Raw genomic sequence first — 15,255 nt, 5'->3', positions numbered from 1 at the left:
CCTCTTCACCTCTGGCTGCTCCCTATTTCTTTCAGCTGTATGTTTTCGTTTCTTGTCACTTTATTGTACTGAAGTACATGGGGATAACAGATGCTTTTCTCTCACACTATTTTTCAACTTCTTGTGCTGTTCTTCAGTTCTGTCATCTATAACTGGGACTTGAAAAATTGGAAGCCAGAAAAGCACTTTAAGAGAACTGCGGCCATTGAATCTACTTACAGAACTGTAACACGGGTTCCAAAATATGGCCACTTGCATTGAGCGGGCTTTGGATCTGAAATCAAATTATGTTTATAACAGAAATCCTGCCTAAAACATTAACACTTCTGAGATGTAAACATTTTTAATGGTCCTTCAATGAAACACGACGCAAGCCTAAACCCACTCTTTCCCTAATTTCTTTTGATTTTCTGGCAGCCCAAATAAACTTTACAGCTTGGTGTGAAATTCTTCTAGTTCTGCATAGCTCTCCACAGGTAGGTCAGATATTTAACTCTATTTGATTTGGGCTGTAAGTCAGGAAACATTTGAATTTAGTTTCCAAAAGAGAACACAGAGAAAACCACTATCTACAATAAGTGACTTTAGAAATTTACCACAAATGACAACTGATAAACTGCTGCTCCTATAACAGCAGAGGACAGAAGTGTGGACATTTTGTGCTGCATGTATTTTCCATTAATGAAAAAGCAACACTTTAAGAAACAATATGAAATGCAGTTCTGTACAGGAGCTGCCCATACACCCTGAGCTGTTTTTATCAAAACCTGAATGTTTTGAGGCCCAACTGTATTTCTGGTTCTGTTGCACTTGGAAGTAATTTGGAGCTCTTGCATGACCTTTGATGGGCAGTGATAAACGAAGGCATCCTGCTGTACAGTAACCCGAGACAAGAGTGCTGTAAAAGAACAGCTTATTACATAACGAAACGGAGTCTGGAGGGATAGCCCCAAATCCCCAGCTTTTCAAGCTTCCTAATGCAATAGTGAACCAACTTAACATTCCTTGTAGGAGAACACTTAACTTCAGTTTAGGCATGGAAGTTATTTTAATGAGGTTATATTTAAGTAAACTCATTGCCTGTAGCCTTCTGTTTTGGCAATAGTCAGATGAAAGGCATTGTACAAATGCCAAATACCTCCTAACCCAGCAGCAGAATAAAACATTAATTGTAAAGACTCCACGGCTGATCGTTTCCTGAGAACCTGGGGAATGCCTTTACACCAACTGGAATAAACACATCTCAGCAAAGACACCAGGCGCATTGGAGCAGACAGCAGTGGATGAGCAGAAGTGTGTACCGCTAGAAAAAGCTTTCTTGGCTGATCCTGTCAGTCCTAACAGACTACTGACATTCTAAGAAGGGTATCTCTGAAGTATTTCGCTGTGGATGGTCAATTACAGAGATTCCTTTTCTTGCAAAACATGCCCAGTAAAAGTTTGTGTAGAACACATTTCAGCGCAGAGTGACAGTCATCTGCTAGATTATGCCATTTCTCTTAAAATGTGACATCAATTACATGAAACCACCCTTAAAGCAATATTTAAACAAGCAGGTGCAATTCTTCTAATGTTTTAAATGACTGACTGCTTTGCAACCACAGCTCAGATTTATACCCACACTTTGTTATCAGCCACAAAGGACTGCAGGAGAGCAAAGTCTGCTTCCTAGAACAATCTGAGAAGATGAGTTGTTAATGCATTTCTTTTCCATATTAGTTAGAACCTCTCTAGATAAAGCTATTCTTCCAAACATGTTCAGACTTTCAGCCCAGCTTACTGTATTAGTACAGGGAGGAGGGGAAGCGGCGGAAGGGGAGCTGTGCTTTTAAAACTAGAAACTGGATTCTCTTCAACCAATTTAACTTCTGACCTTCTCAGCTGTTGGATCAAGTTGTTGCAGCAGGCAACTCGCCAGACAAGTAAAACATAAGGGCATGCAACTCGCTCTGCATTCATTCTCTGGCTGTTGAGCTACTTGCAAAAGTAAGGTGCAAACCTATCAGACTAAAGCAACATTTAACTTAAAGTTCAAAATCTGCTACCAATCAAAATAATTAATAAAAAATTAAATGAATTTTTTATTCCTATGTTAGAGATAACTGAGACAGAAGGGTTAAAAATTAACCGCAACATCAACTATTAAAGAGCAAGTCGTCAAGTAAGGAAGATCACGATGGACACCCACTTTCATGAACTGCTCTCGAGGTTTCTGGTCAGCCTCAATTCAAGCAGTTACTGTGAATGCCTGCATGGTGAGCCCCTAAATCTCATTTTTAAGATGCGTTCTAGAAATCTAGAAGTAATTTTTATGAACATTAGACGGATAAAATGTCAGTTAAGAGCATTTTGAAAAAGTAACCCTGGTCTTGTAAAGTATAAAATCAGGACGAACTGAAAGAATGGTGTATTTCTGGGTCAGAGGAATCTGAATGACAATAGTGTTTGGTGACAAGTTGAACTAGTGACAAGCCAGCTATCCTTACAGCAATCGTTACTGCAAAACTGAAATTAGTTTCTGCAGCAGACTGTACACAATGCAGACTACAAGAGAACTGTTGGTAGTAAAGTTATTCTACAGAAGAACTATGTGTTTCTTAAGCAAAATATAGTCATCAAGCATTAATGCTGTTCAATGTTATCTGAACTGAAATCACAGACCCCATGGAGTGAGAGCAAGGGTTTCTACTTTCTTCAGTGGGTCCCACATTTCACCCTGTGTGTCTTTGCAACTTCCTGACTATCAGGCAGGTCTCATAGTAAAGAAAATATACAACAAAACAGCGAGTTTACAAAATGCATGGAAAATGAAAACCTTATTGCATGGAAAATGAAAACCTTATTTTTTCTTTTACCTGAAAACACACTCCTGATGCCCCTGACCGAGGTGACAATGTTTATAAATTTAAGACTGCCGTGGTTTAACCTGGCAGGTGACTGAGCACCACACAGTTGTTCACTCATTCCCCCTCTTCCCACTGGGATGGGGGAGACAATTAAAAACAAACAAACAAACAAACAAACAAAAAAATCCCAAACACTCAAGGGTTGAAATAAAACTGTTCTAGGACAGAAAAAAGGAAAAGAATAATAGTTATGACTGGATGTATATATATGTATATAATGTATATAACAAGTGATGAACAAGCAATTGCTCACCATCCCCAAACTGATGCCCAGCTAGGCCCTGAGCAGTGGAAGAGTGAGAGATGAACTCTCACCCCCTTCAAAACTCATTCTGCTTGATGTCGTATAGCATGGAACATCCCTTTGGCCAGTTAGAGTCAGCTGTTCTAATTCTCTTCCCTCCCAGCTCCTCAGGCCCTTTGCTGAGAATGGGCTTGACTCTACAACACTGCTAAGCAGCAACTATAAACACTGATGTGTTATCAACATTGTCTTTCCCCTAGAACCAAAACATAGCATCATACCAGACACTATAAAGAAAACAATTCCATCCCAACTGAAACTAAGACACCCCTTATTCTCTATCATTTACATCATGTCCAGGTCCCATAATTTCTACACATCCTAATTAACTACCATCACCTATCTTGCTTTCTGATATATCTACACATACAGTATTCCCATGACCTACTGGCCATTCATGTAAATTGTTCATGGTATTCATTTCGTTCACAACTTTGGGCTGCATCTGCCAGTACAGTTCTTCAGTGCAGAAGGGATGATTCACAGTGTTGGGTTACTGCATTCAGAAGCTAGTTCTGGTTCCACTGGAGTTCGTTCTTCTTTAACCTGAGCAGCTCTTACTGTAATAGTTTTAACAAGAGATGTAACGACCATAATCATGATGACGACATGCAGTGTTATGTAGTAATTTAACATCACACAATTTAAACTACCAGCTGTTCTCACCCAGCATCAAATCACAGACATCCCCATCCTTCCACATTACCCACCACATGCACCCAGGTCCTTGAGCAGAAGCAGTCCCACAAACAGGCTTGCCTTTGCCCAAGGCTGGAATAACAGACTGTCTTATCCAGCATGTTTTTTATATACACTACCAGCACTTTATCCCCTTTTACAGTGCATACAAGGTTTCATTGGGCAGGACCAGCTTGACTGGCAGATCTTGGAGTGCTGACTAATCACATGGCTTTTGGCAAATGTGTCCCAATGTTTGAATGCCCCAGAACCTATTATTCCCAATGCAGTGTTTAACAGTCCATTGAATCATTCAGTTTTTCCAGAAACTGGTGTATGATAGGGGATATGATACGCTCACTCACTGTCATGCTCTTTGGCCTTGATGGTTATGAGATAGTTTCAGAAATTAGTCCCATTATCTAACTCAAGTCTTTTTAGGGTGCCATGTCACTACAAGACTTGATTTTTAAAACCAAGGACCAAATTTTGAACAGTAGCATGGAGCACACAATCTGTTTCCAGCCATCCAAGTTCCACTCTTGTAAGTACATGGTGCTTGCCCTGGTGAGTTTGTGGGAATACAATATAAATATGGGATGCTCTGGCAAGTAATTATATTTCAGCTGTTATTCTCCATACCAGAAAGGTTTTATCCACTGCTTAACTGCAGTGTGTGTTGCACACTCACAGATAACCAAGCAATAGTGCCCATATTCAAGCTCGCCCCTCAATCTATAAGTTGCATCTCTTTCTTGATGGCCTGAGGTGTCATGGGCCCACTGAGCTAGAAATAATTCACCCTCATTTTGCCAGTCCAAATCTACCTGAGTCACTTCAATCCTAGCAGCCCGCTCCACCTGCTGATTATTGTGATGTTCTACAATGGCACTACTCTTGGGTACATGAGCAAACCAGACACTATGAAAAAAACAATTCCACCCAGCTGAAACTAAGACAGTGACCAAGTATATTAATCTTTATAGACTTTATTACAAAGTTTTAGCAAAAAACAAAAACCAAACAGACTGTAAAAAAAAAAAAAAAAAGTATACATGAATTCAACAGTACTTTAGAAAAAAAGTATTTTTACAAAATGACAATCATTCTGTTTGCCCGTGAACATAGAGTTCATAGTTTGCTTTTAACACAAATTCAAAGTAAGCGTTATATCTCAAGGAGCCGAGTTCGTTTGCTTGCAGAAAGTCCTTCACGTCCGGTAAATATTCACTTAACTGAACTCCTGCAATACAAAACCTTTCATTACTGAACTGATAACAGTACTTTGCATTAGCATTAGCATTTTAAGCAAGCACTCATTTCTGCATTTTCTTGCAATTCAGACAATCTAATTATAACTCTATTATGTATATTAAAAAATGCAGTAAAACATAAGCATCCTATAAAACTAAGTCTAATATACTTCCTGCCTAAAGACAGCTTCCCGATAACTTCCCCACTGAATTTATTATTACACCTAAAACATTTCATATGAAACCTAAGTATTAACATTGCACTTTACAAAGGAGATATCAGTCACATAACCAATACTGGTATTATCAGTTGCAATGCTTCAGTCTGCACTGTGAAAATCTTACAAAAAGGAAAGAAAGCGACAGGCTGAGCACACAAAGCCAGACCTGTTCTGAAGAATTCATTTTTCATATTTCTCATGTAGTGCTGTTGTAACTCTGGAAAGTGTTCATATGTAGCAGTAATAATTTTTGTTTTATTTTATTTTACACTTTAAGCTCCTTATTCCCTGTCCTCCCAAGGCATAATCTATTAAAAACCGTAACTTCAATGACCACAGCTTCCCACAGTCAGTTTTAGCTTTGAGAGAGTGGTGGTGGTGTCCACTCTGATTTTGCATGTTGGGGGGAAAACAAAACGTAAAATATTTGAGTTTTAGTTTGCGCTCTTCAGGGTGACAGATGATTAAATACTGACAATCCTTCTTCTTACAGAAGAGATGCATTTATTTGCAGCAGACATGCTTTGCTGTGCAGCAAGAAAGCATTAAAATCCGACAGGCGCCCAACTGAGCCAATAATTTGAAGCTGCTGAGATTGTAACTAAGAAATCAGCTCATCTCTTTCATCTTCTTGACATTCATAGAAAGAATTAATTCCCATACAATTGTAATTATCTAGTAGAATGCATATGGAGGTTTTTATTATTCTAAATACACACTAGCTACTCTAAGTATGTATTAGCTACTACATACTAGCTTTAAGCAGTTTTTAGAATGAACTGCACTTCAAGTTCACATTTACGTTCAACTTACCTTCTTTCAATAGCTTTTGCAGTATTTTCACAAATATACTATCTTTAGATGCTTCTATTGGATCATCTTTACCTTCTGAACTGGACCAGCTGCAAAGTCAAAGAACAATTTGCAAAGAGAACTGCAGCAATGCAAATTACATGAGAACAAGAAAAATTCTCAGGAAATCTGATAAATGATCAAAGGTGACAATACATGTTCACACACAAGCACTGTGTTTGTGGTTACAGCTCAGAGCAAGAGGCTTCCTTAACCATTATTACATTATTCCAAGAGTGTGCATCAAGACAAGAATTACCCACTCAATAACTAACAGTTGAGATCAAAGCAGGGATTTATCTTTTGGTAAAATACAGCAAGAGCAGCAATTTGGCAATTTTTTTTTTTGTTAAATTAGAAAAAAGGGAGGAAAAACTGTACAGTACAAACTGCAGGCTTCTAACATCACGCACAAAAATACAAGCTGAGTTTCTCTAGTTATTAAATGGGAAAGACTTATGAATGCACGACTCATCTGTGATAAAAAAAAAACAAAACTGCTTTTTCTAAGAGAAATGTTATTTTTAGATACTTTCAGATCTGAACCTGGCTCGAAAAAGCTCCTACTGTCACATCCTCAATGAAGTCATGGTTTTATCCTGAATATCAGTTTAACTCCAAAACTTGGGGACCTTCATGGTTAACTCCACTGGGAAGAGACTAAGGAAAGGAAGGAGGGAACATGAAAGGCTTGGTGATGGTTTTCCTCTCCTCTGTACAAAGGAGGGACAATGAAAGCCCTACCAGAATGTCAGGAGCATGTTCAGCAAGGCTCTCTATTCTATCCAAGAAACTAACCACCATTTGTGGTTGTGGCAGTAGAAAACAGGTAGGTAACTGTAATATGTCAAATATTTTATTCCACGCACTGAAGAAAACTAACACTACCTCTGCTACAACTGACCTCTTTGTAAGCCTTTGTGAGCCTTGCTGGACTGGAAAATCAGCTGGGAGATCAAGTTTTCAAAACACAATTAAGGACAAATTGTTTTCTAATTATACATGGTTTGTTAGTGAACGGGGCAAAATCTTATCAACGCTGCATATAATTTGAATGGTCCAAATATTGTGTACAAAACTGCTTTTGGCCCAGGGTAGGCAGGATGCAAATCTATTTCTAGACTGGTGCCATTTTGGAGTTCTAGATTCTTCCATCTTTCAATTAATAGAAAAGGAAGAAAACAATTACAATAGCGTGAAGCTTTTTCTGCATATATTTGTGTCATATGTGCCAGTAAGTCATGCAGCTAGGAATTTATTTTGTGCAGATCACTGCCCTTTGGAATCTACCCTGTGCACAAACGTGAATCCAAAACTTTTTCATCACAAATGGCACGGTGCATTTAGAATGTACACTGTCTCCTTCCTCTCTAAGGTCTTTTTAGAACATGGGCATGAGTTGGTAAAGCTGGGTAACTTCTGGAGATTAATAAGAAAGGAAACAATGTCATCTCAGTTACTCAACAGTAGCACTGCTTGATGAAAAGACTCTTCTGACCAATTGGATTCAGCCTGTATTCAGCATTGAAGACGCATAATAGTGGCTCTTCTAAGCAGTATCTAGGGTTTTGATCTCTTACAGTCAAGAGTTCAGCTTAATATAAAAAAAAGCCATTAACATGTTGAAGTGGTTCTACGGTCAAAAACAAATGAAAGAGAAGTTTATAGAAACAATCACTGCACTTATTGCTCTTAAAAAGCTTCATCTTGAGGTGCTTCAAATGGAAAAAAGTTTCAGCACTGATCACTGTTTTTACCTTAGCAAAGTGTTTAAGAATAGAAGCTGCATGGCTACACTGCTCTTCCTCTGGTGTTGAAAATGAATAGCAGGTTGCCAGGGAGCAAAGATAATGAGGTATTAGAGATTATTCTTTTATGGGAGTTTCACACACATCATTCATACTTTACAAACCTCATGCTGTGAAATTCAATCTTTTTGATGAGCTGAAGAATAACAGTGCCCTATTGTTTAATTCTGGAATAGCTCCACCACAGGTACCGTTGCTGATTTTTATTCCTGCTGCACTTACCCATCTCTTCGGAGAGCCATGCAGAGAATTTTAAGTTTAAGATCATTTACATCCACCTCCTCTTCCTACACATCACATAAGGAGAAAAGACAGGTAATTTTTAAAATTTGTTATTTAAAATATAAAAATCACTATTGTGACACAGGTTACATCGATTAAGTAGTCTTCAAGATCTGAACAGAGTTAAAAACAACATCCTCTTTAAACAAACGAGCCAATGGTACTGTTGAACCACTGAAGACTTCATTTCCATTTGAAGATACAATTCGGACTTTCTACATCCCCAAAAGACCGACCGTCTCAGTTTGAAAAAGAGTATAATTTAAAGCAAACAAACATCTGCCAATTTGTAGAACACCATATTCCAGGCAACTTTAACATGCTAAAAGGTGACTGAACTCAAGACTGAGCAAGCTGACACGGAGCAGCATTTATGTTAGAACACAGTGTTATGAATTCCTGATATAGTGATCCAGCAGAGATTTAAGGATTAGCAGCTGGGGAGCAATCTCTCTGTTTAGAGGTTGTGCATTTCTTGAGACATCACCAGTCTTCAGAAAAGATATACCTTCTATATTGCTTCCTAAACTAAATCTTAAATACTTTTATAAGGTATTCAAGATAATTTATTCACTTTTTATCATGCTCTTTAACATCTTTATCAATGACGGAATCAAGTGCACCCTCAGCAAGTTTGCTGATGATGGTGGAACAAAGGGATGCCATTCAGAGGGACCTCAACAGGCTTGAAAGGTGGGCCTGAGTGAACGTAGTGAGGTTCAACACAGCGAAGTGCAAGGTTTTGCTCTTGGGTTGGAGGAATCCCAGGCATTCATACAGACTGTAGGGAGCAGTCCTTGAGAGCAGCCCTGCAGAGGACCTGGTGGTCCTGACAGATGAAAAACTTAACATGAGCCAGCAGTGTGCCCCTGCAGCTCAGAAGGCAAATGGGCTCCATCAGAAGAGGGGTGGCCAGCAGGGACAGGCAGCTGATTGTCCCTCTCTACTCTGCTCTGTGAGGCCCCATCTGCAGTACTGCGTTCAGGTCTGGAGCCCCCAGTACAAGACAGACAGGGAGCTGTTGGAGAGGGTCCAGAGGATAGCCACAGAGATGATCAGGAGAGTGGAGCACCTCCCTACGAAGACAGGCTGAGGGAGCTGGGCTTGTTCAGCCTGGAGAAAAGAAGGCTGCGGGGTGACTTCATTGCAGCCTTTCAGTACCTAAAGGGAGCCTACAAACAGGAGGGGAATCAGCTCTTTGAAAGGGTAGACAGCAGCAGGACAAGGAGAAATGGTTTTAAGCTGAGGGAGGGAAAATTTAGGTTGGATGTTAGGGGGAAGTTCTTTACAGAGAGAGTGGTGAGGTGCTGGAACAGGCTGCCCAGAGAGGTTGTGGATGCCCCGGCCCTGGAGGTGTTCGAGGCCAGGTTGGATGGGGCTCTGAGCAGCCTGGTTTAGTATTAAATGGGGAGGTTGGTGGCCCTGCATGTGGCAGGCTGGGCTGGAGATTCATGATCCTTGAGGTCTCTTCCAACCCTGGCCATTCTGTGATAAGCATGCTCTTATCCTAGTAGAAGGGATTATCACTCTTGCTCCACATAATCAAGTCAAGTTTACTGAACAAAACACATCACAATGGTTTTATAAAGCACTACTGAAGATTTTAATTTGGATTTCTTTTATGTAGAAACGGAAAATTATGCAAGAATTGAAATAACCTGAGAAAAGCTCTCATTTTCAGTTACCAAGAAATACCTTCCAAGCCATCTATTGGAGAACTCTGGAATAATTCACTGAAATAATACAGCTTTCAGTTTTTAGTGAAGGCAGCTTTTAATTCAGGTTTGATGTTTCTCAGATGTTGATTTACCCATGCTTACTTTAAAGTTACTCCTGACAATTTATTGGATCATACAGTGAGTTGCAGTGAGCACTCCAAGCTTAAAAAAGTAAATCAGTAGTTTAATGCTATGGCTGTGCAAGAAAGTTGGCAACTCTTCATCCCACATTATCTCATGCTAATCAGAGGAAACTGCCAATAGTGGAGAGGCAAGAACAGAACAACTGAAAACAAATCTTGGTCCTGTTTGCAGAAAGCCTGTGGGGAAGCAAGGCTCTAAAAAAGAAAGTAGACTATAAATGGGAACTGAAGATGAGAGGAGTGTCATTTTTCTTCAATGATCTAAACCACATTTGGCATTAAATCTTCAGCGACTTAAAAAGCAAAACAAAAAACACATTAGGGACTATTTTTAACTACTATACGCTAAGCCAGTATGCTCTTAACTAACTACAGATGCAGCAGCCTAGCTTAAATGGTCAAAACACATTTCTGGATTAGAAATTCTTCAAAAACTTTTCCTACCTCATCAATATATTCCAGTAGATCAAGTGCTTTCTTGAAGTCATACTCATTGGCCCTTCTGTTCTCATCACTAATGTACATCTATGATGTGAAAGATGAATGCACAGAATTATTTTTAGCCTGCGAACTAATGTAACTGATAGTACAAACAACTCATTGTGGGAAGACCACCATGTATTTTCCACTTACATGACCTTCTCATGAAAACATGCCTCGATTCAATTGCAAGTATTTTTATAGTAAGGAATATACTTAAGGTTTTAGGGTGGCATTCCACCTACATGACAATGGTCTGTGGACAAATGACACTGGATAGAAAGCTGCTAGGTTTCAAATTTAAATGCCATTTAAGGCAGTAACATTCCTGGACTACTGCAGCTAGAGCTCAGCTCCACAAACAAAGTGAACTCAAAGGATTACTTTAACAATTAAAGCATAAAGCAGTGCCTAAGCACATGTACAGCCCTTCCACCTTTCAAAAATGGGTAATTTTGCCATTCACATTTCATTTTTTCCCTTATAAGCAAAGATCTAAACAAGTACTTGAAAGCAAAACTAACATTAATGCACCTTTTGTTTACATTTTCCAAGTTGCTTGTTACTTGCAAAGTGAGAATGAAAGAACCGTGGTTAGACAACAGAGAATTCAGAAGGAAAACCGGCATGACGCCAGCTCTTGTCAACTGTGACACTTCCCATTCTTCCCCAGTCCCACAGAAAGTCTCAATTAAAGACAGAGGTAACGACTCCAGAATCCACAGGCAACTAGCACTGTTCTGAAACAAACACACACACACCAAATGCGCTACTAGTTTCTGATTTTCCACGGGATTACAGAAGAGTAATGAGCTGCTAAACTGAAACCCAGACAAGGCATATTTTGTTTTATCAACACGTTGTCGCTACTTAATCACATATGTTTTGTGTGCATCACTGGATGATAAAAATACGTTGCCAATGGGGCAGAAACAGCAAGGTTATTGGTTCCAGGCTACCACCAGAAATGAGTTGGAAGAGCAATCAGCTGCAGTGATCCCAGAACTAGAATGAACATTTCTTTTTTATTGGTGTTGTTTGATTTTTAAGATAGAAAGACAGAAAGTGCTCTTTGCAACAAGTGACCAAAAGGCCCTTCCTGCCCTTTCTTTTTCTAGATTGTAGCATCTTTCTTCATGGAATTGGAATTCTTTGTTCCTTCTGTTTTCCAAGCTCTGCCTACCAAGGATGTGACAGAAGGTAAAAATTGTACAGGCACTTGAAAATGAGACAACAGCTTCTGACACTGATTTTATTTGCTTCTTCTTCTTGTAGCACCCACAAGCACATATCCAACAAAGAAATCCCATACTAAAAAAATAAACTATTTTTGTATTTGTTGGTCGTGGAAGCAAATTCAGATAAATTTATGCCAGATCTTTAGGTGGTTAGCAAGCCATAAAAGAGATATGAAAAAACATCTGTGATCTCATTTATTAACACCAGAAGTAGAATATACACTGAAACTTTTAATGGTGTAATGAGGAAAACATGAAGTACTTACATCAATGAGCTGAGTTGCAGACAGCACTGGCATATCATTGAGGTTCAGTTGTTTGTCTACCAGTAACTGCTCAGGAAGTGTCTCCTGATGTAGAAGAAAGCGTTCCTGTTCTGATATTTCTAGCAGTCATTGAAGGAAATAAATGCTTCATATTATTAAAATGCAATACATTTTATGGCACAGCACATCTATTATGAAATATTTTATATGGATGCTAATCTGAGTTCTTTAAGCACAGAAATACTTCTATTGCAGTAGCACCTCCCTGGCAAGCTAGCTAGCTGTTACTTTCCCCTCATGTTCCCAGTGTAAAGCAGATCAATACCTTTCTTTTTTCTTAAAACCAACAGAACTAATCAATAGGAATGGAGAGATGCTATGGCACTGGGTAGGAAAGCAAGTTAGCTATCATTTCTTGGAGCCACCTGTGCCATGAACCTACTCCTTTGAGAATTGCTTTGTTTTCCAGCAACACCTGCTTCAGAGTTAGAAGCCTACTGGGCTGAGGCAGAATCAAAACAGAGTAACTCTACCCACACCAAGCAAATGCCATCCCCTGCTGTTCCACTGCATTGTAGAAATGAGAAAATAGAGTATTTTATCTGTTTAAGGAGATGAGCAGAGTATGGCAGAAATAATTACTCCTTCCTTACAAAGGTGAAATCTATACACAGGCAGTAGAAGTTTTAAAATCTATGTCCTCTGACACACAGAAATGGGTAACCCAGGAGAGCCCACACTGAATTCTGATAATCAGATACTCTCAAAATAAAGTTTTGCTTTCCTTATTTTTAAGGTTTTCCTCTTAAATGATGAGATTGTTCACATCAGTATTAGCATACGTTTTGAAATTGCATTCACACAAGTTATATGCAATGTTTAATAGTTACATAAAAAAATACAGGACAAGTTATTATTATATCCTGAAAATAATTTGTGACACCTACTTAGCTATCTGCTACTCTAAGACTTTTTCAGCAAGTTCTCATTCAAGTACTGTATGTAACACACACGGATAGATACACAGATAAATACAAGCAAGCTTGTGAAAGCTTCAGTGATATTTTAGAGCCTCCCCCTGGTGGCCAGTAATAGTTAAACTATCAGTGCAGAGAATGCTTTTTCACAACCTCACAGAAGCGAGTGCTGTACAAACAGCAGAATAGAGCATTTAAGTGTGATGGGAAAGGCAGAGCAGGGGAACTCTTCTACTTGGCAACTCACAGGTAAAGCTGAATACTGAGGTTACTGCCTCATGCTCTCTTCCTTGTTCTCAGCAAAATGAGCAAAGTCATCGGACCATTTATCCTTACCACATAAAAGCTAAAGCCCTCATCTAAGAAAACAAACTATTCACAAATACAATGTGATTCTAATTCAATAACTCTGTTAATCTGTTCTTCGCATTAGTTTGTATTTGTTTCTTACCTTCTATCTTTTCCTGCAGTATGTCTTCTGAGAAATCAGATGCCAGTGCAGCTAATTTACTCAAGCCAAGAAGGGTTTTCTTCTTCGCAAAATATTTGGTCTCCATGTTTGCTAAAGTTTGCAGTGTTCTGTGAGCCTAAAATAAATAATTATGCTGTATATCAGTTTTAGAAGTTAACATCAGAAGGCTAACAAGTCAGCAGAACTTCATCTGAACTGCAGTCTCACCACTATTTAACATTTGTAATAATGTCACGTGTATTTCTTAAGACTTACAAGTTGCAAACTAAAATCCTGCATTACACAGTATAGGAAGACATAGATCTCTATTCCTATTACACTCCCAGAATACTTTCCTTTAATAATGGAGAATAATCTTAAAATTAAAGGACAAGCTGCAACTTTACACATTGTATCTCTGGGACTCTATTTAAGGTTTCTCCATAAAAGCCAGGCTTTTATTTCTTTATGTTCTGCTTTGAAGGAACATTCCGCATGCAGGTTATTTACTTGTTGATTCAGAAATTTGGTTGTAAGTGTAACTGGTTTCTAACCATTGTAGTAACCAAACAGACAAGAATTTACTTGTATGTCTGACAAAGGAACAGAACATTTCTGAGAACAGCCCAAATTACTTCTGTTCTAGAATCCTTGCTTCCCTCTTCACAATGTTCTTCTATAAACAAAGTCTCAGTGGAATATTAGATTCCCAACAAGTCATCATCACGTGCATCATCTTCATCCATACAAAACTCTCATATTCCCACCCTCCCCCCCCTCTTTTTTTTTTTTTTTTAAAGGGTTGTATGGTATTCTCAACCTATAATTCACGGCATCAGAAAGGTTTCCATCCACTTTGTATTAATAAATGGGCACACAAACTGTTGCCAGAAGTAGGAAAAAACTGGGCAGCCTAGAAGGCAACAAAGAATCAAGTTTTATTTTTAAACATTAATCTATACACATGGAGATCAACTTTAATAATAAATTGCTTTCAAATTACCAATGTAGTACAAATATGAATAATATAATAATGACTGAAGTAGTTAATACTTATTTTTTTCCTTTTTTTAATTTTATTTATTTATTTATTTAAATTTGTGATACCTCAGAATTTCTCTGCTTTCAATTAATTGGTTTTGAAATATAAATTGCTGCTTGCTGGATAATCTTGAGAATTTTACTGATATCCACTGTGAACTCACTGTGACCAGATTGGTGACCGTATCCATGTCTAATATTTTGTCATCAACAAGTAGTGAAAAGCAGTTCAGATTTCCATTCCATGACGAAGCTCATGTGATATACCAGATGGTGCCTAGAAGGGCTCTTCTGGTACTTCATTAATGATCTGTGCCTTTATCCCTTTATCCCCTCATTCACATAGTGAGGCATTGTTCTTTTGATCATGAACTTCTGGCTCAGTGGTTAAAAGTTTTAAAACATGATCCTTGAGTTTGTTTGTATTAAGAAAGCCTACCTTCTGCAAATCCTGACTATTGATTTCATGTAACCAGCTCAGGTGCTCATGTGCTTGCAGGAAACTGGCCAGCTGTCCATGCTGAGCAATAGGCTGAGACAACAGCTTCCCTCGTTTTCCTTTCTCTAAGTACCAGCGAAACAGGAAATCTGAAAAATTCTGAATAGGAAAACAAACACATTAAAAGTTGCTTTTAAG

The 15,255-nt window shown here is 38.6% G+C and overlaps 1 protein-coding gene across 1 annotated transcript in view; it reads right to left on the bottom strand.

The window, feature by feature from the left end:
* Positions 1-4,897: 4,897 nt before the first annotated feature.
* The window catches only part of NUP133 (nucleoporin 133), a 30,280-nt gene continuing 19,922 nt past the window's right edge, over positions 4,898-15,255 (bottom strand). The window contains exons 20-26 of the mRNA XM_048936269.1: positions 15,058-15,216; positions 13,578-13,713; positions 12,150-12,268; positions 10,610-10,690; positions 8,245-8,309; positions 6,176-6,264; positions 4,898-5,131 (exon numbers count right to left, since the gene is read on the bottom strand). Coding sequence (XP_048792226.1) covers positions 4,992-5,131; positions 6,176-6,264; positions 8,245-8,309; positions 10,610-10,690; positions 12,150-12,268; positions 13,578-13,713; positions 15,058-15,216 — 789 coding nt within the window. The 3' untranslated portion in view covers positions 4,898-4,991. The remainder of the gene's footprint in view (positions 5,132-6,175; positions 6,265-8,244; positions 8,310-10,609; positions 10,691-12,149; positions 12,269-13,577; positions 13,714-15,057; positions 15,217-15,255) is intronic.

The sequence above is a fragment of the Lagopus muta genome, chromosome 2, assembly GCF_023343835.1.
Source record: "Lagopus muta isolate bLagMut1 chromosome 2, bLagMut1 primary, whole genome shotgun sequence".
In the NCBI taxonomy this organism is placed as follows: Eukaryota; Metazoa; Chordata; class Aves; order Galliformes; family Phasianidae; genus Lagopus; species Lagopus muta.
This window is presented reverse-complemented; position numbering and strand designations above follow the sequence as displayed.